The sequence below is a fragment of the Pithys albifrons genome, chromosome 32, assembly GCF_047495875.1.
Source record: "Pithys albifrons albifrons isolate INPA30051 chromosome 32, PitAlb_v1, whole genome shotgun sequence".
In the NCBI taxonomy this organism is placed as follows: Eukaryota; Metazoa; Chordata; class Aves; order Passeriformes; family Thamnophilidae; genus Pithys; species Pithys albifrons.
Genome location: NC_092489.1, coordinates 1,900,897 through 1,928,372, shown reverse-complemented (window position 1 = coordinate 1,928,372; position 27,476 = coordinate 1,900,897). Strand labels below are relative to the sequence as shown.

The 27,476-nt window shown below is 51.4% G+C and overlaps 2 protein-coding genes and 2 long non-coding RNA genes across 4 annotated transcripts; 1 reads left to right on the top strand and 3 right to left on the bottom strand.

Annotated features, from left to right (window-relative positions):
• Nucleotides 1-582: 582 nt before the first annotated feature.
• LOC139684139 (sushi, nidogen and EGF-like domain-containing protein 1) lies at nucleotides 583-2,247 on the bottom strand. Its single transcript, XM_071579736.1, has 4 exons — nucleotides 2,200-2,247; nucleotides 1,562-1,849; nucleotides 1,187-1,324; nucleotides 583-804 (listed from the first exon to the last, which is right to left on the bottom strand). The coding sequence occupies exons 1-4, from the start codon at nucleotides 2,245-2,247 to the stop codon at nucleotides 583-585; spliced, it is 696 nt and encodes a 231-aa protein (XP_071435837.1).
• Nucleotides 2,248-2,377: 130 nt separating this feature from the next.
• Nucleotides 2,378-3,141, bottom strand: LOC139684130 (uncharacterized). The gene is made up of 3 exons (XR_011699859.1): nucleotides 3,113-3,141; nucleotides 2,623-2,723; nucleotides 2,378-2,452 (listed from the first exon to the last, which is right to left on the bottom strand). It is a non-coding gene; the product is annotated as an uncharacterized lncRNA (long non-coding RNA).
• Nucleotides 3,142-3,877: 736 nt separating this feature from the next.
• On the top strand, nucleotides 3,878-20,326 carry LOC139684129 (uncharacterized). The gene is made up of 5 exons (XR_011699857.1): nucleotides 3,878-4,078; nucleotides 4,938-6,898; nucleotides 12,791-13,007; nucleotides 17,099-17,201; nucleotides 17,779-20,326. It is a non-coding gene; the product is annotated as an uncharacterized lncRNA (long non-coding RNA).
• FCGBP (Fc gamma binding protein) lies at nucleotides 4,098-26,994 on the bottom strand. The gene is made up of 21 exons (XM_071579726.1): nucleotides 26,899-26,994; nucleotides 25,907-25,951; nucleotides 21,977-23,185; nucleotides 21,501-21,835; nucleotides 20,707-21,277; nucleotides 19,728-20,332; nucleotides 18,973-19,543; nucleotides 17,749-18,329; nucleotides 16,790-17,357; nucleotides 16,399-16,592; nucleotides 15,313-15,454; nucleotides 14,199-14,530; nucleotides 12,418-12,991; nucleotides 10,438-11,036; nucleotides 9,270-9,837; nucleotides 8,325-8,920; nucleotides 7,354-7,807; nucleotides 6,757-6,956; nucleotides 5,725-6,099; nucleotides 4,948-5,229; nucleotides 4,098-4,213 (listed from the first exon to the last, which is right to left on the bottom strand). Exons 2-21 carry the CDS (start codon nucleotides 25,947-25,949, stop codon nucleotides 4,211-4,213), a joined length of 8,802 nt encoding a protein of 2,933 aa, XP_071435827.1. The 5' UTR covers nucleotides 25,950-25,951; nucleotides 26,899-26,994; the 3' UTR covers nucleotides 4,098-4,210.
• Between the last annotated feature and the right edge of the window lie 482 nt (nucleotides 26,995-27,476).

The following is a 27,476-nucleotide window of genomic DNA, read 5'->3' as shown; positions in this document are numbered from 1 at the left end:
CAGGTTCTGCTTTTTTGCTCCCATAACCAGCCCAGGGATCCCCTCAGATCCTCCAAAACCACCACCCCCATCTTAGGGAACCCCCAGCACCTTCTAAACCAGGCAAGGGATCCCCTAAATGTGTGTCTGTCACACCCAGGTGTCATCCAGGTGTGTGTCACACCCAGGTGCCAGCCAAGTGTTGCCTAGGTGTGTTTCTGTCCCACCCAGGTGTTGTCCAGGTGTGTGTCTGTCATAGCCAGGTGCCACCGAGGTGTTGCCCAGGTGTGTGTCTCTTGCACCCAGGTGTTGCCCAGGTGTGTGTCAGTCCCACCCAGGTGTTGCCCAGGTAGATGTATGTCTGTCACACCCAGGTACTACCCAGGTCTTGTCACCCCTCACTGACAATTACCCCCCAGTCTGTTCCTTCACCTTTATAGACCCAGGTGGGGATGGGCCACGTGTTTCCACCTAAACAGATGTGCACACACACCTGCATGCAGGTGTTGCTCAGCAGGTGTTTATTGGTGTTCCCATCATCACATGGCCTCTGTGGGAGGCTGTGGGGAGGGAGGGCTGCCAGGTGCCCCAGGTGTCACGTGCTCACAGCCGACAGTTATACACCCGCTCCTTTGTGGTCCTGCGGGATTCAGGCGGCACTGAGGGGGTCTCAGGGGGTCCCTCGGTGGCCTCAAAGTGGTCGATCCGGAAGGCCCAGCGCCCTGGGACCCCCAGATTGCTGCGACGGCTGAGGGTCTGCACGGCAGGTGTGCGGGATCCTGGCACATTGTAGTAGTGTATGTCGTCCCCGCTGTTAAATCCAGCCTGGGGGCACATGAGGGGGTCACAGACGAGGGGGATAAGGGAGGTAGGTAGTGAGGAGGGCAATTCTGCCCTAATTCCCTTGGTTGTACGCAAAAGGAGCTTGATTTCACCCCAGATCCACTCGTCCAACCAAAATTCCCTTAATTCCACTTTAAATCCCCTATAATTCACCCCAAATCCCCTTAATTTCACCTAAAATCCCTGATGTCACTCCAAATCCCCTTAATTCCACCCAAAATGTCCTTAATTCCACCTAAACTCCCCTTAATTTCATCCCAAATCCCTTTAATTCCACCCTAAAACTCCTTATGCACCCGCATCCAGATCCCGGACCCCCCTCCCATCCTGTCCCCTGTTCCTGGTCATGTCCCTGTGTCCCTACCTGCGCAGGGATACCCCCCAGTCCAGTGTGGGGGTCCCCCATGTTGGCAATGCCAGTTGTCCACTGCAGGTCCCCATAGTTGAGCAGGACAAAGCAGGTGACACCATCAGAGGCCAGCACGGCCTGGAAGGTGTTCACCTGGGGGGGACATTGTCACTGTGTCAGTTTGTCACCACATCACCCTGGCACCACCACCTCCAGCTGTGCCCCCAGCCCTGTGTCCTCCAGAAAGCTGGGAGCACCATGGCTGGAGACACCAGGGTTGGTGCCACCAGGGTTGGGAGCACCAGGGTTGGGGACATCACGACTAATGCCACCACACTTGAAGGCCAAGACCTTTGAGCCCTCTCCCCTCTTCATCCCCCTGTGTCCCACCTTGCGTGAGGCGGCCCCGAAAAAGGCCACACGATCCCAGGTGGCCACGAGGGCCCAGGTGGGGCGTGGGGGGGGGTCCCCTGTTGGCACAATGGGTGCCAAGTCCTGTGACAGGCGCTCCAGTAGCAGTGGGTCCCGGCTCTGGCGGTACCAGACATCTCCTCCCAGCCGCGTATCCACGTCAGCCCAGTACGGGGCCACGAAGGGGCGGTGGCCAGGCAGTGGGAAGGGCTGAGGGGTGAACTCAGGGACCCTTGTCCCAAAGGACACCACTCCATTGTTGTTCACCTGGGGGCAAAGGGCACCGGTGGGACACCTGGGGAGCATCCACCAGTGACCCCCCAGTGGTCCCAGTTATGGTGTCACCATTCATGGGGATCCCAGCCATCATGACACTATCATGGTCACCCCAAACCAGATGTCACCCCAGAACCTCCCTAGATGTAGCTGGGACCTGTCAGTATGGGTCAGGGACCTCCTAGTGTGGGACTGGAATCTCCCAGTGTCACATTGGGACCTCTCAGTATGGGTCTGGGACCCCCAATGTTGCCCCAGAACCTCCCAGGATGGGCCTGGGACCCCGAAACCACCCATGGGCCCAACTGGTGTCCCAGATGTCCCCAGGAGTTCCCACTCACCCACGTGGTTGAGAAGGAGGAGGTGGCACCAAATCTGGTGGCCTCCATCGCTCTTGCCACGCCCCCACCGGGCATCACACACACACCCCCCCCCCCTCAATCCTCCCAGTCACATGACCTACGTAGCAGGAGCGGTGGCCACTCCCGAAGAAGGAGAACTTTTCCCACAGGAAAATCTCGGGGCTCGTCCCGTCGTCCTCATGGGGGGTGGGCTCATCCCCCACTCCGGGCCCGAAGGGGTATAAGACCCCCCCTGAGGACACGCAGCAGTCAAGGACCCCGGCACCACCCAGGGCCACCACCCAGTATGAGTTGAGACCCCAGGATGGGCCTGGGACTACCAGGATAGGGCTGGGACCCCCAGTTGTCACCCCAGAACCTCCCAGCCTGGCTCACAGTCTGGGCCCGGGACTCCAAACTCACCTGGGGGTCCTATGGGGGTCCCCAGTGTCTCCAGGGGTCCCCACAGTTCTGCGAGGCCAAGGAGGAGCAGAAGGACAGGGGGGACCTTCATCTGTCTGGGCCTGGGGGATCAGGGGGTCCCCCATCAGCCTTGTCCCCAGTGTCCCCATGTCCCCAGTGACCCCACCATGTTCCCATGTCACCCTGTCCCCCTTGTCCCTTGTGTCCCCGCATGATCCCATGTCTCCATGTCCCCCTGTGTCACCATGTCCCCCTGTGCCAACCCATGTCCCCAATGTCCCCATGTTCCCCACATTGCCATGTCCCCCCATGTCCCTGTGTCCCCAATGTCCACAAGTCCCCAATGTTCCCATGTCCCCAATGTCCCCACGTCCCCCTATTTGCCCCCATGCCCTCCATGTCACCCATATTGCTGTGTTCCCATGTCCCCACATCCCCATGACCCCTGTGGCCCCAGTGTCCCATGTGTCCCCCCAGTGTCCCCACTCACCGTACTCTCATGGTCCCAGTGTGTCCCAATGCTGTGACTGAGGTGCCTTTATCCCCAGGGAGGGGACAGGGTTGGGGACAGGCTGGTGGGGGTGGGGGTGGTGACATGGGACACCCCCAGGTGGCACCTCCCAGGGCCCCAGGCAGTTCCGTCTATGCCCAGACCGCAACTGGGGGGGACTGGGATGGACTGGGATGGATTGGGGGGGTGGCATTGGGAGGGCACTGGGGGCACTGCACATACTGGGAGACAGTGGAATGCTGGGGGTGACACTGGGGGGGATTGGGATGCATTACGAGGCACAACTGGGGATTACTGGGACATACTGGGGGACACTGGGAAGGCCGGGAGGGGGACACTGAGTGGGATTGGGATGCATTGAGAGGCACTGGGGGATACTGGCACAAACTGGGAGGGATTTGAGAACACTGGGAGTGATAGTATGGGAGAACTGGAATACACTGGGAGGGACTGAGGACAGTGGGGGCACACTGGGGGAGACTGTGATCAGTTGGGGATGGCTGGAAGAGACTGGGGGGCAATTGCTGGAACTAACTGGGGACACTGGGGGCACACTGGAGGGAACTGGGGGGATACTGGGGTGCACTGGGAGGGACTGGGGACAGTGGGGCAGGTACTGGGCTGGACTGGGACAGACTGGGCATACTGGGGAGAGTTCCCCCAGGGTGTGCAGCCGCACCCACCTCCCCCCGGGGCAGTCGGATGTCCGGGATCCCCCCCCCACCCCCCCGGCCCTCCCCCAAACATCCGGGTGCCCCTCCTGCCCCCCCCACCCCCATCCCCCGTGGGACTCGGGAAATATTGACCCACGGGGAGGGGAGGGGGGGACGCGGAACCGCCGGGGGCGGACGGGACGGGCGGGACCCTCCCGGTCCCAGACCCCCCGCACATTCCTGCGCTCCAGCATTCCCCAGAACTCCCGGAATTCCACCCACAAATCACCGGGTAACGCCATTTTCTGCCCAGGTTTTATTTTTTTCGGGGGGAAAGGGCAGTTTAGGGGGTTATAGAAACGCAGGTGTTCCGGCTCCGGGTCGGTTTTGGGTCATGGCAGCGGCGAAAAGTCGATTTTCCGCATCACTGGGAGGGAAGAAAGGAAAAATCTAGGCGAGCTTTGCGGCGGTTTTCCCCCTTTTTAGGTCTCTTCCCACTCTTTTTGAATTTGTCCCTCTTTTTCAGGGCTCTTTCCCCCCTTTTGGAGGCTCTTTCCCCTTTTTTTGGTCATTTTCCCCCACTTCTTGGCTCCCTTTCCCCTTTTCTGTGTTATCCCCTCCCCCTTTTTGAGGCACTTTTCCACTTTGTGTGGTCTCCTGGTCTCTTCCCCAACTCCCACCCCCTTGGGCTCTTTCACCCTGTTTTTGGCTCTTTCACTTTTCTGTTTTCCACTTTTTTTAATGCTCTTTTCCCCCTCGTTGAGCTCTTTTCCATCTTGTTTCCCCACCTTTCCACTTTTTGAGGAGGCTCTTTTCCCTGCTTTCAGTCTCTTTTCCCGTTTTTGGGGGGCATTTTTGAGCCCTTTCCCATCTTTTCGGGCTTTTTTCCCTTCATTAGGGGGGCTCTTTCCGCTCTTTTTTAGGCTCTTTTTCAGGCTTTTTCCCCCCTTTTTGAGCTGTTTTCCATCTTTCCCCTCAATGCTGGGGGGAGCACTTTCCTTCTTTTTTAGGTTCTTTTCTCCGTTTTTGAGCTCTTTCCTATTTTTTCCATCTTCCCCCTCACTGGGGGGGCTCTTCCCCCTCTTTTTGACGCTCCATTTTCCCCCTGGAACCCCCAAAGCCCTGCAACCTTTTCCCCTTTTCATCCCTAGGTGCCCCCACCTGTGTGAAGTCGGGAGCCCTCCAGGCCTGTGCCAGTTCCCTCGTGTCCCTGGTTGCCATCCCGTCGGGGCCCCGCAGGTCGTTGGTTCCGGCCCCGTCGTAGTCACCGCAGAGGCCACAGAGGGTGCCCCGGCTGTCCTTTGTCACTTCCAGGGCCACCCCCTGGGGTCCCAGTTCCACCTGGAATCTTGGGATCTGCCCAATCCACAGGGTCCCACCCGACTTTGTGATGTTCAGTGGCCCTGGGAGCTCAGCGGGGAGGGGCGTGGGGACCCCATTTAGCTGGAAAAGCCCAAATTAGGGGGAAATGGGGCTTTGGGTTTGGAGATTTGGGAGGGGGAGTTGGAGGAGTCTGGGTGGAAAGGGAATTGGGGGAAATGGGGCTTTGGGTTTGGAGATTTGGGAGGGGGAGTTGGAGGAGTCTGGGTGGAAAGGGAATTTGGGGGAAATTATGAGATAGTCAAGGCATGGGAGGATAACCCATGTAGGTGCTTCTCTGGCATGAAATTGGGGGGAAAGAGCAATTTGGGGCAAAATGTGGGGTGGGTTAATCTGTGGACCATCACCCACAGAGGTGCTTCCCTGGTATGAAACTGGGAGGGAAAATAGAGCAATTTTGGGCAAAACTAAGGCAAGAACCTCTCGTGGTAGTGGTGGTGGTGGAACAGGACAACCCACATGGACTTCTTCCCGGTGTGAAATCAGGAAGAAAACCCAGATTTTTTGTTAAAACCAGGGCAGGAGAAATTCAGGGTGACACTTTTGGGTCTGACTCACCCAAACCCTGCCATCCCTGCGGGCGGTGACGAGCCCATGGCGGGTGAAGAGGTGAAGGGCCACCAGCGCTGGTTGGTCCCCGACGTCCCCAACATCCCCCAGCAGCCGGAACCAGTTGGAGGCCCGGGGGTCGCACACGGTGGCTGCCACGTAGACCCCACTGGCCAGGGTGACCCCGGGGAGACCATCAAAGGTGACAAAGCGGGTGGGAGGGGACAGGAGGCAGCGCCCCGGATGGGGGATGCAGGCACGGGCACCGTTGAGGAGCCCACATGTGTAGCCAAAGGGGCACGAGAAGGGGCGGCACTGGAGTCCCCCTGGGCCCCGACATGTGCAGGACTGGGAGCAGTCCCGGGTCAGGATGGTCTGGGCGATCTGGGTTCCAGGAAAAAAGTGGGAAAAAGTGGGGGATGATGGTTTTGGGAGGTGTCATGGGAAAGGGGAGGTGGTACTTGTCCCCATGACCCCCCAAATCCCTGTGTCCCCATGTCCTCCATGGAAACACTTAGGGGGAGACTGGAACCTGCTGGGGGGCACTGGGAATTCTGGGGGAGGAACTGGAATACTGGGACATTCTGGAGGCATTGGGGTCACTGGGAAAGACACTGGGACATTCCAGGGTTTTCTGGGAAGGACACTGGGTGAGGCTGGGATGAATTGAGAGGCACTGGTAGTAGGGACAGGGACAAACTGGGAGGGATTAGGAAAACTGGGGGGATAGTGGGGAAGGCTGGGATCAACTGGGGATTGCTGGAAGAGACGGGGGGATTATGGGATGGTCTGGGGACACTGGGGGCATACTGGAGGGAACTGGGAGGATGCTGTGGTGTTCTGGGAGGGACTAGGGACACTGGTGGGGCACAAGAGAGGAAACTGGAGCATACTGAGAAGGATAAGGGACGCTGGGGAGGTGGTGTGATAGAGTGGGATCAGCTGGGGGAAACTGGGAGGACCCAGGGCTGGAACTGGGCTGTGGTCGGAGGGCCTTGGACGGAACTGCGCAGAACTGTTTGGCACTGGGGCCACACCCACCTGGAAGTACCGGCCCTGGTGAAAGCAGCCGCAGGACCCCGGGGGGACACAGCGGGCGCCGTCGAACAGGAGCCCCTCAGAGCACTGACAGCCCTCGAAGCACCGCCCAGTGCAGGGGGGAGGGGCCGACACACCTGCACAGGTGCGCTCGCAGGTGCGGGCACAGAGCTGGTACCGGGTGTGGGGGGGGCACGACAGGGCTGGGGGCGAGACAGAGAGGGGCATCGGGGGATCAGCGAGAGGCACCTGGGGTCAAGGGGCTCAGCTGGGGCCACTGGGGTCAAATTCCCAACCCCAAAAATTCCCAACGCCCCAAACTCCTAAAATCCCAAATTCCCACGCCCAAAATTCCCAACCCCCAAATTCCCAACTCCAAAATTCCCACTCCCCAAAATTCCCACGCCCCAAATTCCCAATGCCCAAATTCTCAACCCAAAACATTCCTACCCCCAAAATTCCTGCCCACCCAAATTCCCACCCTCAAATTCCCATCCCCCAAAATTCCCATTATCCCAAATCCCACCCACAAAACTCCCAGCCCGACCTCCCTCTATCCCACGGCCCCCGCCAAATTCCCTGAATCCCTCGTGTACTCACGGCACTCCGTCTGCTCGCGCCACTCCCGGAGCTCGCCCCCCGCCGCCTGACACGCGGCCGCGTATCCCTGGAATGCGGGGCAGGGATCGCCCCCTGCGCATACCTGGCGCTCGCACGTTCCCATGTGCGCCTGGGGCGGCACCGCGCGGTGACAGCCCCCGAAGGGTCCCGCGGGGTCCGCCAGCACCGCGCAGCGCTGCGCCGAGGGGCACGTGGGGAGGGCCGCGCCCGCAGAGGTGCAGTTCGGAGGGAGGTTCCCCAAAATGTTGGGGTCCCCGCAGAGCCCGCGAGGGGGTCGCTGCGTGGGGGGTAGCGTCAGCACTGCGTAGGAATCGCCATCGTAGAGGATTTTGGGCCCCCCCCGCACGAGGAGCAGCCGGTGGGACCCCACTTGCGTGACCCCCAGGGAGTCCCCTCCAAGCCACAGGGGCAGCGCATGGCGCTCGCCATCCACCTGGGGAGGGGGAAAGGAGGGTTGGAGCGCCAAAAGGGGGTGTGGAGTCTAAAAAGGGGGGACCCCCCACAAAACGTGTTTTGTATCCCCCAAAACAGGGTTTGTAACCCCCAAAATAGGGGGTTTAGCCCCCAAATATAGTGTTTGCACCCTTAAAACAGTAAGGTTTATGCTCCCAAAAATAGCATTTACACCCCCAAAAAACCAGGGTTTATAACCCCCCCTAAAACGGGGTTTGCTTGCCAAAGAACAGGGCTTATACACCAAGAATAGTAAAGGGTTTATACCTCAAACCAGGGCTTGCACACAAAGTCAGAGGTTTCACCACAAACCAATCCTTTCCCCACTGCTGGGCCCACCAAAACCCCATTTCCATCCCCCTTTTTGCCCCCAAAACCAGTGTTCCCAGCCCAAAACCAGGACTTGCACCCCCAAACCCAGGTTTCCCCCAACCCGGCCCTCCTCCCCACCCATGTCCTCTCTTTGTCTTGCTGTGTCCTCCCCACCCAACACTCACCGTGACCTCCCAGCGTTGTCCTCTGTCCATGGCCACTGTCACCCCCTGCACCATCACCGTCACTCTCCTCACCTCGCCCTCGTGCTGCTCCAGGGAAACCCGGAGTGGCTCCGGCCCCTCCTCGGGGTCCCCTGCATCCACCTCCAGTAGGGGTAATGTGCAGGACCCCCTGAAGCCCCCCAGTTGCCTCCCAAAGGTGGTGTAGGTGCCCCCAACCAGAAGCTGGCAGTGACTGCAGGTGCTGCGGGGGTAGCACCCCAGGACCCCATCCTGCACCGTGCACTCCTGATCTGGGGGGCACCCCGGGATGGGCTCACACTCCACATGTCCTCCACTGGAGCACACGCAGCGCTGGGTGCAGGGTGAGGAGGGGTAGAATTGCATCCCCCGGGGGTAGTACCGACCCCCCAGAGTGCAGCCACACTGGGCCAGCGGGACACAGGAATCCCCACTCCGGAAAAAGCCGGCATCACAGAAACAGCCTTCGAAGCACCGTGAGGACTCTGGGCAGGAAGCAGGGCCAGATTCATCCTGGCAGGTGGGGGGGCACGGGGGACCACACAGCTCGTAGTGCTCGTTTGGGGGACACACAGGGCCTGTAGGGAGGGGAGAAGGGATGAGGAGGCCGAAAGCATCATAGAGACCCAAAAACCCTCTAAACCTCATGGACATCCAAAAAAACCCTGCAAAATCCCCCAAACCCCTCCAAAGCTCCAAACATCTATGGACACCCTAAAACCCTCATGGACACCCCAGATTCCCCATGCAGACCCCCAGATCCCCATGGACAATGCAAAACTCTCCATTTACACCCCAAAACCACCCTTCACACCCCAAACCCACTATGGGCACCCTAAAACCTTCATGAACAACCCAAACCTCCCCATGCAGACCCCAAAACCCCCAGACACCCAAAAAACCCCTCTAGCCCGCAGGACCCCTTACTGCAGAAGGCATGGGTGCGCCATCGCCCCACAGCCACACCCTGGCTCTGGCATGCGCTGACATAGGCGCCCACAGCCTGGCATACAGCATCCTGGTGGCCGTCGAAGAGACACGTGTCAAACAGACAGTCCTCCATGTAGGGGGTGGGGTCGATGACCTCGTGGCAGGTAGCCAAGGGGCCTCGTTTCTTCACCAGGACCCCGCAGTGCTTGTCCCCACGGTAGGCACGGCGTTGGGCCTCACCGCACCCCTGGCAGCCCTCGCTGCAACCCGGGGAGCACCCGGGGACCTCAGTGACCTTCCAGCTATCCCCAAAGTGGGTGTCATTGTGGGCAGGCTGGCCCTGGCTGGTTACAAAGTCATCATGGGGGTCTCCATTGGCATTGCCGCAGAGGCCACAGACGGCACCAGCGAAAGTGCTGGGCAGGATCACACGGGCATAGCTGTGCCAGTCAAAGGTGACAGTGACACCAAAGGCTGTGGTGATGAAGCCGTGGACACCACGCAGGAACACCCGGAGCTTGTGGTGGGAGTGAGAGAAGGGCAGGTCCAGCAGGACACCGTCAACCTGGGGGTGGGAGGGCAAGAGATGGACTTAGAGACCACCCAAGGGGCATGGGATGGGCTTGAAGGCCACCTGGATGGCACACGGTGGCCTTGGAAGCCACCTGAAGACCATGCAGTGACCTTGAAACCCAAGGACCTTGCAGCCTACTCCAATGCCACCCAGTGACTGTGAAAACCACCTAGATGCCATAGAATGACCTTGAGACCCATCTAAATCCCTTTAAAAATACCTTGAAACCCCCCTGGTGCTATGGGATCCCTTTGAAACCCATCTGAAGACCATACAATGACCTTGAACTGCCTTCCAATGCTACACAATGACCTTGAATGCCCCAAACGACACCCAACTACTCTGAACACCCACCAAAGGCCACACAAAGACCTTGAAACACAACATACCATCATACAATGGCCTCAACCCCCCCAAGACACACAGTGACCTTGAACCCCCTCCCAGTGCCATGCAATGACCTTGAACACCCCCCAGATTGCCACACAATGACTTTGAACTCCCTCAAATGGCACACAATGACCTCAACCCCCACCAAATGCCACATAGTGACTCTGAAACCTTCCCTCCCATCCCCTGCCTCTTCCCTACCTTGACCTTCTTGGGGTGCTCCTGGCTGAGGCTGAGGCTTATGTTGAACACCTCCAAGGTGACCACCTTGGTGAAGGACACCAGATTGTTTCCACGGTGGTTATTCTCCACAGTGACATTGAAGGGCACCAGGGTGGGGTCAGCAGAGCAGAGCCCAGCCAGCAGGTACACACAGGTGCCCATGAAATCGTAGCGGTGTCCATCAAATGTGGTGTAGTGGGGGTCCCCCGTGGCCACACAGACAGAATAGTTGGTGGCCACGCACCTCCTCACACCCTCCACCACTGCACACACCTCACCTGACTTACACCTGGCCTCCTCACACACCACCATGCCCAGCTCCGGGTCGCAGCGGCACCGAGAGCGGCATGAGGAGTCCTCCCAGAACTCCTCACCAGGGCGATGGTAGCGCCCGGCACGGGTGCAGCCGCAGCGGGACACAGGCACGCAGAGCCCAGCACTCAGCACATGGCCACGGTCACATACACAGGACTCCACGCAGGGAAGAGAACACGAGGATGGAGCGTCTGGGTCGGAGCAGGTGGCAGGGCAGGCAGTGCCACACGACTCGTAGTGGCTGTTCTCGGGGCAAGGGAGGGCTGTGGAGGGAGGGAATTGGGGTGAGGGATGGAGAGAATGGAGAGCATCTGATGGGAGGAGGGGGAAGGGGTCTGGGAGACAAGAAGAAGGATGTGGAGCACGAGGAGGAAGGTGTGGGAAGAGGCTGGGATATGTGGGATGGGGGCTGTGATACAAGTGATAGAGTCTGGGACCCATCAGAAGGGTCTAGAAATAGGCAGGACAGGGTCTGGGACATGGGGGATGGGGTCTGAGATGTGGGAAGAGACTGGGACATGTGGGAGGTGGCCTGGGGTACACAGAAAGGGGACTTGGAGAAGTGGGAGGAGGTCTGAAACATGTGGGATATTCCAGATACAAGGAGAAGGGTCTAGTGTGCAAGGAGTAAGGTCTTGGAAATGTGGGAAGAGGCTGGGATGTGGGAAGGGTCTGGGAATAGGCAGGACAGGGTTTGGACCATGTGGGATGGAGTCTGGAATACAATGGATGGGGTCTGGGACACAAGGATAAAGGAGTGGGAGATAGGTGAAGGATCTGGAAAATGTGGGATGGGGCCTTGGAAAGACAGGATGGGGTCTGGGACACATGGAGAAGGGTCTGGAGAACTTCCCAATAGAGGAATTTGAGGGCTTCACCCCAGGATAGAGCCCATTGCTCCAGAAGTGCCCCATAAAGTGCCCCCCAAGTGCTCCCTCGGGCCCCCAAGGCCTGGGAGGATTGAGCCTATGGAAAGGGAGGATCCACGGGGTCTCCAGAGCTGGTTAGAGGATGGTTCAGAGGGTCTAGAGGGAGTCAGACCCTAGAGGGGGCTTTGGGAATTTTAACTGAAATTCAGGGAATTTGGGGTGAGATTGGAGGCAGGAGTAGGAGGAATTAAGGAATTTTGGGGTTGAATTAAGGGATTTTTGGTGATATTTATGGGATTTGGAGTGGAATTAAGGGACTTTTGGGTAGGATTAAGTGGTTTTGGGATGAAACCAGGAATTTAAGGAGAAACAAAGAGGATTTTTGGGGCGTTAAGGGAACTGTGGATGGAATTAGGGGAGTCAGGGGATTTGTGGAGAAGCCAAGGGGATTTTAGGTGAGGTTAAGGGAACTGTGGATGGAATTAGGGGAGTCAGGGGATTTGTGGAGAAGCCAAGGGGATTTTAGGTGAGGTTAAGGGAACTGTGGATGGAATTAGGGGAGTCAGGGGATTTGGAATTAAATGAGGGCAATTTTAGGTCAGATGAAGGGAACTGTGGATGGAATTAGGGGGAAAGTCATGGGGATTTGGACTGAAATAAGGGGGATTTTAGGTGGGATGAAGAGAACTGTGGATGGAGGTGGGGGACTTGGCAGATTTGGAATGAAACAGCGAAGGGTTTAGGAGCTGGACCCCAAAGTACCCCCATCTCTTACGGCACTGTGCTGGTGTCCTCCAGTCGCCCACGGTGGCCCCACTTCTCCGGCATGTTGCCGCATAGGTCTCCAGCACCTGGCACAGGACCTGCCTCGCGCCACGGCTCCGGCACAGCTCAGTCAGGCAGCTGCCATAGAACTCCTGGGGCTTCACCACAGCATGACATGCCTGGAAGGGCCCCTGGAAGGACTTTCTGATGATCCCACAGTAGCTGTTCCCACCCCAAAGCTCCTTCTCCTCACACACAGGGCACTCCCCGTCACAGTGATCCCAGCACAGTGGGTCCTGGGCCTCAGGGTCCGAGCTTCTCCAGCCCCTGGCCCAGGCCACGAGGGCAGGGATGTTGTCACCAGCCTCAGGGATGTCGTCCAGGGGCTGCAGGTTGAAGTTCCCGCAGAGGCCACGCACGTGGCCGGAGAAGCTGCTGGGGAGGTCAATGAGGAGGTGCCAGTTCCAGTCGTAGGAGACACGGAGCCCGAAATCCGTGTCCAAGAGCACGCGGAGCCCGCTGGGACGGATACGGAGCCTCCCGTCTGCCAGGATCACCGGGAGCAGTGCCAGCTCCCCGTCCACCTGCCGGCATTCCCAGGTAACCCGGGATTGGATTCAACACCCCTCCCACCCCCCACAATTTCATTCCCAATATTCTATTCACCATATATCCCAATTCTTTATTCAAAGTGTGTTCCCAACACTAAATCCCATCATATCTCAACATTGTCCTATCATATCCCAACATTAAATCCAATCCTATCACAACATTTTACACATCACATATTCCAATACTTTATTCCTGCCATATTTTATCCCGACATTCTGTTCCCACCATATCCTAGTATTTTATTCCCAAAATATCCCACCACCCCCCAATATTTTATTCCTAGTGCATCCCAACATCTTATTCCTGAAATATGCTAATATTTTATTCCCTCGATATACCAACATTTTATTCCCAACCTATCCCAACATCTTATTTCCAACACACCCCAACATTTAATTCTCAGCTCATCCCAACATCTTATTCCTGGCATATCCTCATGTTTTATTTTGGACATATCCCAATATTTTATTCTCAATAAATCCCAACATCTTATTCCCAGCCTATCCCAACATTCTGTTCCTGACATATCCAAATAATCTGTTCCTAAGGTTTTATTCCCTCAATATTTCAACACTTTATTTCTGACATATCCCAGTATTTTATTCCCAACTTATCCCAACATTTTGTTCCTGGCAGATCCTCATGTTTTATTCCAAATTCATCCCAACACTTTATTCGTTATATATCTCAACATTTTATTCCCAGCAAATTCAAACATCTTATTTCCAGCCCATCCCAACATTCTGTTCCTGATATATCTAAATATTCTATTCCCAACACTTAATTGCCACCATATCCCAACATTTTATTCCTGACATATCCCAGTATTTTATTCCAAATTTATCACAACATCTTACTCCAAGCACACACCAATATTTTATTCCCAACAAATCCCAACATCTTATTCCCAGCCTATCCCAACATTCTGTTCCTGCCATATCTGACTATTCCCAAGGTTTTATTCCCATCATATCCCAACATTTATTCCCGACATATCCCAACAATTTATCCCCAAAACATCCCAAAATTTCAACAATTTGCCTTCCAGTCTGACCAATTTATCCCAAAATAATGCTGGTACTGATGGAGCCATTGGGTAGATGAAGAATGCTGGGAAGTTGTGGAGAAAGCAAGAAATTGGGAAAAATCCCAGATTTCCCTCCTCTCTTCCCAACTCACCCGGACTTTCCCGTCCTCGTTCTGGTGGAAGGAGACCCGCTGTCCGTAGACATCGATGTTGACCACAGAGACATAGGATACGGATCTGATCCCACCCCGGATGTCGTTCCTGGCCTCCACCCTGAAGGGCTCCAGCCCAGGGTCATTCTCATGGGATTCAGCCATGGTGTAGGTGCAGGTTCCTTGGAAGTCGAATTCCAGCCCGTCAAAGGTGCGGAAGTGGGGGTCGCCCCATGCCCAGCACGTGGCCACCAGCGCTGGGACGCAGCGGGCTTCAGAGCCACGGGGCCGGCACCGCTCCTTGGAGCGGCACCTCAGGGATTTGCAGGGGTCTGGAAAGGGAGGGAGAGAGAGGGGAATGTGGCGTGAGCATTGGGAGAAGTCATGGGTTGTGGGAAATGATGGGAAAACACTTGGGAGAAGTTGTGGGATGGTGAAAAGTACAGGGTGGGATAAGCATGGGATGGGAAAAATCATGGGGAAAGTCAGGGAGGAACCATGGGATGGAAAAAAAAATTTGAAAGACTACGGAAAATACTTGTGAAGAAGAATCGTGGAGAAACCATGGGATGGGAAAAAACATAGGAAAGACGATGTAGGAAGCCACAGGCTGGGAGGAACCATGGAAGGAACAATGAGATGGGAAAAAACAGGGAAGAAAACATGGAAAGAAGAATGAGAAAAACATTGGGATGGGAAAAATGTAGGAAACACCATGGGAAAACACTTGAGAGAACTCAGGAGACAGAGAAAACTGTAGGATGGGAAAGACCATGGGATGAGAAAACACTGGAGGCGAGTCATGGAATGGGATGGGAAAGACCATTGGCAAGACCATGGGGAAAAAAATGGGAAGAAGAATCATGGGAGAAACCACAGGATGGGAAAAAACATGAGAAAGGCCATGGGAAAAAACAGAGGAAGAAGAATGAAAAAAGACTTGGGATGGGAACAAATATGGGAAAGACCTTAGGAAAAATCATGGGGTGGGAGAAACCAGGGTAAGAAACTCCCCACCCCTGACTCTCCAGGTGGGATCTGTTCCCTCTGCCTCCCCTTTCCACAGGATTTTACCCATTAAATCAAAATCCCCTTTACCCCCATTTTCCCTCACTTTTATTGATGCATCCCAAGACCCCCTCCCGAATTTCACAGGATTCATCCTCGGTGCAGGAGTAGTCGTGGCAGGTGAGGCCCTGGCCTGGGATACACGAGCAGCGGCGCCGGCAGTGATCCTGGAAAACTACCTCATGGGGCTGTGGGGAAGGAGGAGGGAGAGAAGGAAATCCATGAAAATAGGGCACAAAAAGGGAAAATGTAGGAAAAATTACATATGGCCAGAAAAATTGGGAAAAAATGCATGAAAAGCCGGGGAGGGGGGGGAAGCGAAAATAGGTGGAGAAAATACTGGGAAAATAGAGAGAAAAATATGCAGAAATTCAGGGAATAAAGTTGTAAATGTGTAAAAATAAGGAAAACCAGGGGAAAAAGACATAAATGTTTAAAAGGGGGGGAAGCAGAGAAATACATAAATATAGGGTATGTAGGAAAAATGCAGAAAAAGATGCAAATGCATAAAATAGGGAAAATACAGGGAGAAAAGTAATGTAAAAATAGGGGAGAGAAAAGGTGGGAAATGCTGGGAAAATAGAAAAAAGGGGAAAAGGGGAAAAATGCAGGAAAAAAGACACAAATACATGAAAATATGGAAAAATGCAGGGAAAATGAACAAATATAGGAAAAATAGGAAAAATGCAGGAAAAAAGATGCAAACGCATAAACCAGGGAAAAATACATGGCAAAAACTACCTAAAAAGGAATGAAATACAGGGGGGGAAATGGTTAGGGGGGGAAATGCTGGAAAAATAGACAGGAAAACAGGGAAAAGAGTAAAATGCAGAGAATAAAGATGTAAATGCATAAAAATAGGGGGAAAGGGGAGAAAGTAATAAAAACTGTAAATCGATAAAACTAGGGAATGAAAGGAAAATGCCATGGAAAAAGGTAAATGCAGAAAAATATGAGTAAAAAATAGGGAAAAATATGCAGGAAAAATAGAGATAAAACAGAAAAATAGGGAAAAGAAGGCAAAAAGTGCAGGGAAAAGGATGCAATTGTATAAAGATGGGAAAAAATGCCTGGGAAAAAGATGAAATGCCTAAAAATAGGGCAAAAAGGGCAAAAAACATGGAAAAACTACCTTGTAGTATTGCCCATCCTCAAAGCACCCACATTGCTCCTTGGGAATGCAACCCTGGCCATCAAACACCAAGTCCTGGTGGCACTGGCAGCCCTCGGCACAGGTCTGGGGACATGCAGTGGTGTTCCCGGCACAGCTGTTGGTGCAGGTGTTGGTGCAGAGGGAGTAGGTGCTGTTGGCCGGGCAGAGAACAGCTGGAATTTTCATGGAATTGGGTTGAGCTGGATTGGAAGGGACCTTAAAGTTCAGCCCATAACCATCATCTTACACGCTAAGTGTCACTGCTGTCACCCAACCCCAAAGAAGGGACATCCTCCCCAAATCCTGGCATTCCAGGTGGGATCTCACCTGGAGATCAACCCAAACCAGGGACATTTCCCTCCAAACTCACGGCAGAAGAATGGTGTCCTCCAATTCTCCACGGTGACTCCAGCGTCCTGGCACACACTGACATAGCTCTGGATGCTCTGGCACAGCACACCTGTGTCCCCTCCAGTCACACAGAGGTCTTGGATACAGGATTGGGAATATGGAGTTGGGTCGACAATGTGGTGGCAGGAGCTGAAGGGCCCCTCAGGAGCCGTGAGAAGACCGCAGTAGTTGGGTTTTTGGAGGATGACCACCTTTTCCTTGGAGCAGGTGGGACAATCCTCCTTGGGACAGGCATCGTCGCAAGGCATATCCTTGATTTTCCACGCAGATCCAAAGGCTGTTGCATCCAGAGCTGGCTGGCCATTGGAGAAGTGGAAATCATCATCGCGCTGCCCATTGTAGTTGCCACAGAGGCCACACAGGTGGCCCAGGTAGGTCTGGGGGACCATGACTGTCACATGCTGGGCGAGGTCATAGTGGATGATGAGGCCAAAGTCAGTGCGGAGCAGAACACCTGTCCCATGGGGATACACTTGAATCTGTCCCCCACCCAGGATGGCTGGGAGGTGGTGGGAAATGGAATCCACCTGAGAAAGGAAAGGAAGAGTCCTCCAGTGAGGAGATGGGACTAGAAATGTGGGGCAAACACTTTACAACTAATAATCTGATGGATTCATGTACCCCACCTGGAAGGGAAAGTTGGGATGAGCATGGATTAGGCTTGGAGATGGGTCTTGGAGATGGGGTGAGGGCTCCCTTTGTCATGGAAAAAGAGTTTAGGGGTTGATGGAGGTAGGATTAAAAATTTGGGGATAGCATCTTCCAACCAATGTTTTCATGCAATTTGGATCTCACTTAGAAAGAAAAGTTGCAATGAATATGGAATCGGTTTGGAGATGGGGTAAGGTGTCCCCTGCATCAAGGAAACCCACTTTTGGAAGGACCCCATGTGATCTGGCCAATGAAGTGCCACCCTACCATGACATCTCCCCTTTTTCCTTGGCTTAGGGTCAAGTTGACTCCATAGACTTCCACAGACAACGCTTGGATCCCGGAGACCTTCCCCTTCCGCCGGGCCTCCTTCTGGACTGAGACCACAAATGACGTCACGTTGTCACCTGTGCAGGTCTGGCTGAGGATGTAGGAGCAAGTCCCAGTGATGCTGAAGGCCACCCCATCGAAGGTGACATAGGCACTGTCACCCATGGCTACACAGGTGCTGTATGCTGGCAAGGGACACTGGAAGACGCCATCAACAACCTCCTGGGGACCACCATCAGGACAGGAAATATTTTGGCATTCCACAATACCACCGGCGAGGCACTGGCACTTCAAATGCTCTGTGGGTGAGAAGGTCTCCTCCTCTTTGTAGTAGACACCGTGGTGGATGCAGCCACAGCGGGACGTGGGGACACACTCGTCCCCACTGAGCGCAAAGCCATCGTGGCATGTGCAGCCCTCGCGGCACTGCCCTGGGCACACCATGGAGCTGGCAACGCAGCTGTGCTGACAGGTGTGGGAGCAGAGCTCATAGGAACTGTTGGGAGGACATGGAGTATCTGCCGGGAGACAACGGGACCCATGAGCAACCAGGAAAATCCCAAGCCAAACTTGGGAGGTTTCCCAGAATTCAAATGGGTCTGCTGCTGAAAGTCACAAAACACAGAGTATTTTAGCCCAATCACAGATTTCCTCCCCGTGGACATGAGAAGGGACATCATCCAATAACAATCCAGTGACTACCCAGTGATGATCCAATGATCATCCATAAGGAGCATCCCAACCAACTTAAATAGGAATTTTTGCCCCTAAAATACTTGATTTTTCGCATCTTCATGGAGAAAACTGGGAATGGGATCACTCCATGGTGGGTCCTCACTTGACCTCCTGGATCCCTTTGCCCCAGGCTGGATCCCTTTGCCCCAGCTCCGCTATTTTGGTGCATTTCTGCTGGGTTTCCCTCCAAATCATCCATTTTTTAGCCAATACCACGAAATTGGAGATCTGGGGGGAAAATTTTAACAGATGAAACAAGTTCTTCCTTGGGAAGGGTTTACTTTGGGTGAAAATAGGGATTATGGAATCAAACAAGGCTTTGTCTGGGATTCCCACTGGTTTCCCACCTCTAGGTTTTTCCTACAAGGATTTTGAGTGGAATTGGGGATCCTGCTAATAGAAACCTTTCCAATTATTCCAACTTACAGCAGAAATTATTCATTCTCCAGTTCCCGATGGATACGCCGGCAGCCTGGCATGCACTGGCATAGCTGGCAATGATGGGACACATCCCATCTTCCTGCTCTGGGAAGAGGCAGGAGTCCCGGATGCAGCTCTGGAAGTACTGCTTGGCATCTACATGCCCATGACATGCTCCGAAGGGTCCATCTTCTTGCAAAATAACCTTGCACCCCTTTCCAGAAACCTCCTCTTGCAGCCATGGTGCCACAGCAGTGCCAAAACATTCTGCCATCGAGTTCTCAATGCATCCTGGGATATCAGTGACCTTCCAGCTGCTCCCGAAGACGTCTGCATCTGATGTCACATGGCTGTTGCTCATCCTCATGTCATCCTCAGCGGCACCGTTGAAGTTCCCGCAAAGCCCGCACAGGGCATTGGTGAAACTGCCAGGCACTGTTGTGGTGACGTGGCCATGCCAGTCATAGGTGACAACTAGGCCAAAGTTGGTCTCTACCACTGCTTCCCACCCGTCGCGATAGACAACAAACTGCCTTTCACTGTGAACATATGGGAGGTTGACCAACTGCTCATTGATCTGGGGGAAAAACCGTAAAAATGGATCAAATTTGGGGCCTGATGGGAAATACCAACTATTTTCAACAGCCAGAGCACTGAAATGATGTTGATTTAATTCCATTTTAGATTTAATAATTAATTTATGGGATGAGGAGATTTGGGAGGAGGTGGTGGAAAGATAAAGGACTGTTTCCCAAGCTCACCATGATTTTCCCAGGGTGTTCCCAGCTGATTCTGATGGTTTTGTTGTAGACTTTGACTGTCACCATGGCAATGGTTGACAGGAGCTTGTCATGCCAGTGGCCGTTCTGCACCAACACCTGGAACCCCACCAAATTTGGGATGCCCTCACACAACCCAGCAAACAGGTAGACACAAGTCCCCTGGAAGATGAACCTCGCACTGTCAAAGGTTTTATAGTGGGTGGCTCCAACAGCACTGCAGACCCCAAAAACTTTGGGATAACAACCCTGGATCCCCTTCTCCATCCGACACTCCTCCTTGATGCCGCAGCTGGAGTTCTGGCACACCGCCTGCCGCTGCTCTGCATCGCACACACAACGTTGGGTGCAGGTGGGGTCACCCCAAAACTCCTCGCCGAGGCCATGGAGGAGACCCCCGAAGACACAGCCGCAGTCGGAGGGAGGGATGCAGGTGTTGGCATCCAGGACAAGGCCCTCATGGCACACACAGCTGTCCACGCAGGTGGTGGAGGCGGGACAGCTGGATGGCACGGCTGGGATGTTGCAGGTGGGGGGGCAGGCAGGGCCACAGGTGCTGTAGGTGCTGTTGGGAGGGCAGATGAGGGCTGTAAAGGGAGGGAGACCATAGTCAGCGCGGGGTGGGATGTGGTGGGATGAACTCCCTGGACTAACTACACAGACTTCCTGGAGTCTCCATGGATTTTCTGAAGTCTCCGCAGACTTCCTGAACCTTCCACCTGAACTTTCTAGAGTCTCCATGGACTTCTTGGATTTCCTGCTTGGACTTTCTAGAGACTATGGGCTTCATGGACTTTCTACATGAAATTCCCAGAGTCTCCCTGGATTTCCATGGACTTCTTGCGTGGACCTGCTAGCATAACCTTTCCCAACACAGCATCTCATGGATCCTGGGACCCACTTGAACTAAGTTCCTCCCACCTCAGGGAGTATTTCCACACAAACATCCACTCTTACTCACGACATCCCACCGTTGTCCTCCAATCAGAAATGTAGATCCCTCTCTCTTGGCAGTCGTTGGCGTAGGCCTGGAGTGTGCTGCACAGCACGGCATGATGTTCACCATGGGCACACAGGTCACGGATACAGTTCTTCACATAGACATTGGGATTGATGGCATCATGACAGAGCCGGAATGGCCCAGAACGCTGGGACAACACTCCACACCATGGTTCTGCCTTGTACAGCACCACCTGATCCCACTTGCACCGCCCGCAGTCCCCGTCACAGGAGTCCTGGCAGCGACCATTCCCATTGGTCACCTTCCAGCTCCGCCCCAGTTCCACGATATCCCACACCTGGCTCCCATTGGGAGCCAGTGCATCATCCTGGGGGTCTCCATTACTGTTCCCACACAACCCACAGACTTTGCCAGAAAGATCAGCTGGAATTTTGATGACTACATGATTGTCCCAGTCGTAGAGGACCTTCAACCTGAAATCCCATTGGATCAGCATGGATTTGCCCTTCTGGCGGACCTGGAGCTTCCCGTGGGAGAGGGAGATGGGCAGGCGGGAGCGGTGGTTGTTCACCTGGGGGAGGCAATGAACAGAAAAATAGCCAAAACCCCATCAAAATCGAGCAAAATGGGGAGTTTTTGAAGATTTGGGGTTTTTTCATGCAAGGCCTGTCTGCACACTGGCAAATCCCAGAATTATTTAGAAAAAGACCCTCAAAATCACCACTAAATGTGTAATTTTTGTGAAACTCCATAATATTGCTTAGAAATTGGGAATTATGCTGATTTTTACTTACCCTCACCATCCCTTTTTCTGCCCGGACCACAGTGACAGTGATGTTGTTGATGTGAACGGTGACAGAACCAATGAAGGAGACTTTGGAGTTCTCCTTTTCCTCCTTTTGGACCTCCACAGAGAAGGCAGGAAGGGCAGGATCAGGATTGCAGATGGTGGTCAAGGTGTAGGTGCACGTTCCCATGAAATCAAAGGTCTTCCCATCAAAACTCTGGTAGTGCAGCCCACTGGTGAGCCAGCAGGTGGAGAAGGACTCCTGGACACACCCTGGTTGACCATCCACCACCTCACACCTCTCCTCACACATCAAATCCTTGCAGGATAGCGGCTCAAGGGCTGGAAAAAACAGGGAAAGCCATGAATGGCTAATGGGAGAACACCCAACCTTTGGGTTGATGCAACAGGGAAATCCATGGATGACCAACTGGAAAACACCCAACCACTGGGCTGACTCAAGAACAGGTTCACTGTACTCACCACCAACACAGAGCCCAGCGAAGCCATACCCATCACGGTTCAGAAATCCAAACACTAGGAGTCCCATGGGTGCTTGTGGGTTCTCGACACTCCGTGTTGCTGCATCCACATTGATGCCAGCCCAGGAGAACTCTGTACCAGGAATGTCATGCCACACCATGGTGGTGGCCGGCTGGTGGTTGAGGGTGACAGTGGTCTTGGCAGCAGTGGGTGTGACAAGGACAGCATGGTTGTTGTATCCAGGCACACTGCTGAGGTAGAAGGCGGCACAGTGGGCAGTGATGGGTGGCACAACAAGGAGGAAGGGGTCTTGCCAAGATGAGCCAGTGAAGAACAGGAGCACCTGCACCACCGCCACTGCGCTGAGGCGCAGCGGGGAGTTGTGGCTCACCACCAATTCCCGCGCCTCCCCCGCTGCCATGGCCATGGTGACCTCCCCACTGCCACTGTCATAGGTGATGGCATTGTCTTCCTCCGTCACCACGTAGACGAGGTCAGTGCCCGGCTGCACTGGGTTGGGTGGCACCACATAGCTCCTCCCCCATGCCTTTGTGGGTAGGAGCTGCTCCACCACAAAGTCATAGCGTGCAGCAACCTTGACGCAGGTGTGGCCGCTGAGCACAGCCACTGGTGCATCAGCCACCACGGCTGTGCCGGTAAAGTTCTGGCTGCTCTGCAGTTGCACGCTCTGGTAGGGCTGCAGGAAGAGGCGCAGCACCGCACCAGGCACGTAGGTGTCCCCTTCATACTGGAAGGTGGCCGTGGTGGTGATGGAGATGGCAGTTATGGCAGCACCGGCAACCACCACAAGCTCGGCCATGCCATAGGTGTCAATCCCCATGGGCGTCACCACGTAGTACCTGGTGCCCAGGCTGGGCACGGGCAGCAGGGCCGTGGCACCCACCGTGTAGCTCTTGGCGCTCATGGCCACCACAGCCACATCGGCGCTGGCCCGGACCACCACAGTCTTGTTGGCCACACGGCTCCCAGTGACCTCCAGGCTGGCAGGGAGGGACACGGGCACGGTGGTGTCGGGCCGCACAGTGACCTTGCGGGTGCCAAAGGGGCCATGCAGCTCCACCGAGGCCGCGGTGTCACTGGGGCCCTGCCGGGTGAGCAGCAGCCGCAGTTCCGCACTTGGAGACTCATCATCATTCTGGGGGAACACAGCCAGGAATTCCCGGCCCACCGAGCTGCTGCTGGAGAGAGCTGGGAAAACAGGAGGAAAAGGGCTCCTGGGTCAGGGGACAGTGAGGTTATGGGGAATGAGATGGACGCATTTAATAAATAATTATATACAGGGGTTTATACAGACTTATATAGACTTTTTAGTAGAGAATTGTAAAGAGTAAGATATATTATATAGAATTAAATTGATTATTTAATGTAGAATTATATAGAATATTATGTATTATATAGAATTGGATAGATTTTTTCAAATGTAGGATTATATACAGTAATAAATACTATATAGAATTATAGGGTTTTTAACAGAGAATGATATAGAATATATATTATATACAATTATACTGATTTTTTTAGAGAAATTACAAAGAATACCTATTAAACAGAATTATACAGGTTTTTAGAGAGAATTATGTAAAATAATATACATTATATAGAGTTTTAGAGTTTTTTATGTGGAACTATACAGTATAATATCTATTATATAGGATTATATAAGCATTTTCTGTAGCATTATAAATAATAGTATCTATTATATAAAAGTATGGAGTTTTTAAGATTATATACAATACCTATTCTATAATATTATACAGATTTTTTAATATGGAACTGTATATAATAGTACCTATTATATAAGGGGTTATGTAGGATTATATAGAATAATATCTATTATATAGAATTATATAGATTTTTAATAGACAGTTACATGGAGCAACATATCTAGAATGTTACAGAATTTTTTATATAGAATTATGTAGATTTTTTAATGTAGGGTTATATAGACTAATATTTGTTATATGGAATATAGAATTATAGTAGGAATTGTGTTTAAATGACACAAAAACTGTAACGGCAGGGCAGCCTTATCTTTAATTTATAGGGTCTATTTTTATATATAATCATAGGAAAAATTATATTGACAGGTTGTTACATTGATAAATAACAACAGCCATTCAATAATATTTTATATTAAATAAGAATTAGTAACAACAACAATGATGATAATAAATTCATGAGTATCCTCTATTATTAATTAATTATATACAATTATAAATAATACTATACTATACTTTAATTCTGCCATATTTCATATTATAATAATTAAAAATTGTCCACATTTATAGTAATTTATATTTCTATATTATTGCATTTTATAATTATCTCTCCATATCAAGATGTAATTAGAGATATCATTTGCTGCATTAATATACGAATATATTACATAAATATATATTCGATATTTTTATATTTTACTGCCATATTTTAGATAATGCAAAGATATTGTATTTATTATCTATTCTATTCATATATAGATATTAGAGTTATTTATAATTTTATTTATCTACTTATTATTATATTTATAGAGAGATTATGTTTATTTCTATTATTACATTCATATATAACTATAGTGGTAAATATCTAAAATTAACATAGTGTAAATTTAAAATGAATATCCCCACAGCATGTAAGGATATAGATAAGTATTAATAAGTAATAGATGTTATTCGGATACACTATCCAATATTATTATTAATCAATTAACTCTTTAATCTTTTGTCTAAATTAATAATTATCCATAAAAATCTAAGGAAATATATAAAATTAAACTGTATAAATAATAGGGATTTTAAAAGGACCCAAAAAAAGGTTTTTGGGGCTTTTTTGAAATGCCATAGAACAACAAAAAAGTCCTTTTTTAACTAAAACAGGTTTCAAAAAGGACTTTTTTTTCTTCTAAATAAAAAATAAGGAAAGATATCGTAGAGATTCTCACTGGAAAAAATCCCCAAAAGATTATTATTGATCATCTTTTAATCAATAATCAATTAATTAAAATTTAATTAAATGGATTTACTCGATTAAAATTTAATAAAATTTCATTTAAAAATCTAACTACATATATATATAAATGGGTTATAAGATTTTGCTTTTATTTAAAAATAGGAAATTAGGGGGGAGTTGAAAAAAACCCACTGATTTTGTTGGGTTTTCTCCCGAAAAAACCCCAGGGAATTTTGGTCTTTGGAGGGGACAAACAAGGAATAAAATTGGGAATCAGAAATCAGGATTTTTAAAATTGAAACACAGTGAATAAAAGAGTTTTTTCATTTAAAAAACCCACCCCAAAACAGAGTTCAAAAGGGCTTTTATTTGCCTAATAAATTAAATGAAAAGAAAATAAGGACTCTGTTTTAAAAAAGGGGAATAAAAGGTATTTCCCTTCATAAAAAACCCCATAAAAATACAATTGAAGGGTTCTTTTCATGAAAATTGTAAAAAAAAAAAACACTCTAGGAAAATAGAGAACAAAAGGGATTTTTTCCTTTAAAAAATGGATCTTTTATTAAAATAGGTCAAATAAAAGGACTTTTTTTCACTAAACCCCCCTTTAAAAATAGATTCTAAAGTGGCTTTTTTATATATGTTTTTGTTGGGTTGTTTTTTCCCGGTGAAAAACCCAAATAAATTTTTTACCACAAAAAACCCCACCCTGAAACCAAAATATTTTGGACAAAGTGCACTTCTTTTCTGTAAATAGGGAGGAAAAAAAGCTTTTTTCCTGAAAATAAAGGGGTTTTTTTTATGAAAAAAAGAAAATCCTAAAGGCTGTTGGATGAAAAATGTTACTAAAAAAGATGAGCTTTTGGTTCAAAATAATAATTTTCTGACCTAAAAAGCCCTAAAATAAGACCACAATACAGGAAATTGGGGGGGGGATTAGGGGGGAAAAGGGGGTTTTCTCACCACAGAAGTGAAGGAGGAGCCACCAGGTCCCGCCTGGAGCCATCACTGAAAAAAACACCCCAAATCACAACAATCACCCCAAATCTCTGTTTTGTGTGGAAAATCCACCTGAGCCCACGGGTGTCACCAGAACCCCCAAACAACTCCCTATTTACCCCAAAATGGCTTTTTTTTTTTTTTGTTACCCTTTGAAACCTCTTGGGGCTTATTTTGGCCCCTGTTGCAACCAAATCCACCCCAAAATCTTCCAAAAATTGATGAAGTTTGTTTAAAATTGCCCAAATTTGGAGCAAAATGGGATTAAAAAGCCAGGATAACCCTTCCCCTTTTAACACCCCCTCCGAGACCCACCTCAGAGTCTCCATTTCCACCAAATCCACCCCAAAACTTTCCCCATATTATAAATGTTGTTCAAAATCCCCCGAATTTGGGGCCAAATGGAGTTTAAAAGCCAGGACAACTCTCTGCCACTTTGTTCCACCCACCCCCTAAATCCTCAATTTGGGCTCAAAATGGGGAAAACAAAAATCCAACTTTTGGGCACAAAGAGAAAAAACCCTGAAATTTAGGGGGAAAGTGGACAAAAAAGTGCTGATTTTGTACATAGAACGGGTGGCAAATGCTCAATTTGGACACAAACAGGGCAAAAATACCATAAATTTGGCGGGGGGGGGGGGGGAGGAGGACGACAGGGGAAGGTGAAAATCTGAATTTTGGGCACAAAAAGTGAAAACATGAGATTGGGGGGAGGCGGGCGGGAAATGGGTAAAAAGTAAAAAAAAATGAGCATAGGAAGTGTTACAAATCCAACCTTTGGGATGAAAAAGGGGTTAAAAATATGAAACTTGTCAGGAATAAGAGGTAAAAGACACAAAACTGGGGGGTGGGGTGGGGGGGCAGGGAAGGGTAAAACCTCTGAAATATGGGTAGAAATTCCTAACCACCCTAAAAATGAGGAAAAATTGGGAAAAGCAGGGAATGAAGGCGCTCACCGGCCCCTGAGCTCAGAATTCCTGGGATCCTGCAGCCACAGAGTCGGCGTTTGACCCCAAATCCCCCTTTTTATACCCAAATGGGATTCGGCTGGAGCTCCTTCCAAGGGCGGATTTGGTCCCAAACCGGCAGATTTGGGCCAAAACCTGCTTATTTGGGCTGATTCGGCAGAATTTTGGGAATGAGGAGAGCCAAGGGGGCATGACGCTGGAATTCTAGAGAATTTGGGAAGTGGCAGCTGGATCCTTTCACTGAGGAGACGTCGGGAGGCGGGGGGGGGGGGGGGGGGGGGAACCAACAGGGATGTCACGACAGGTGTGGCACTGATGCCGAAATTCCTGGGGGGTAAATCCCGGTCGACAAAGAACTGCTGAGTTGTGCTCTGTTAAGCAGCAGGTATTTGTTTTTATAGCGCCAGCGGGGAGAGAGGGGTGAGCTGGTGAGACCCGCTGCTCCTGCCGTGCTGGGTCAGCTCACACACCTTGGACACTTCTGTGCTGCACATGCAAAGCAATGGCTGAGGAATGTGATACATGTACAATAAGGAGAACTCTTCATGCACATGGTGTAACTGGGG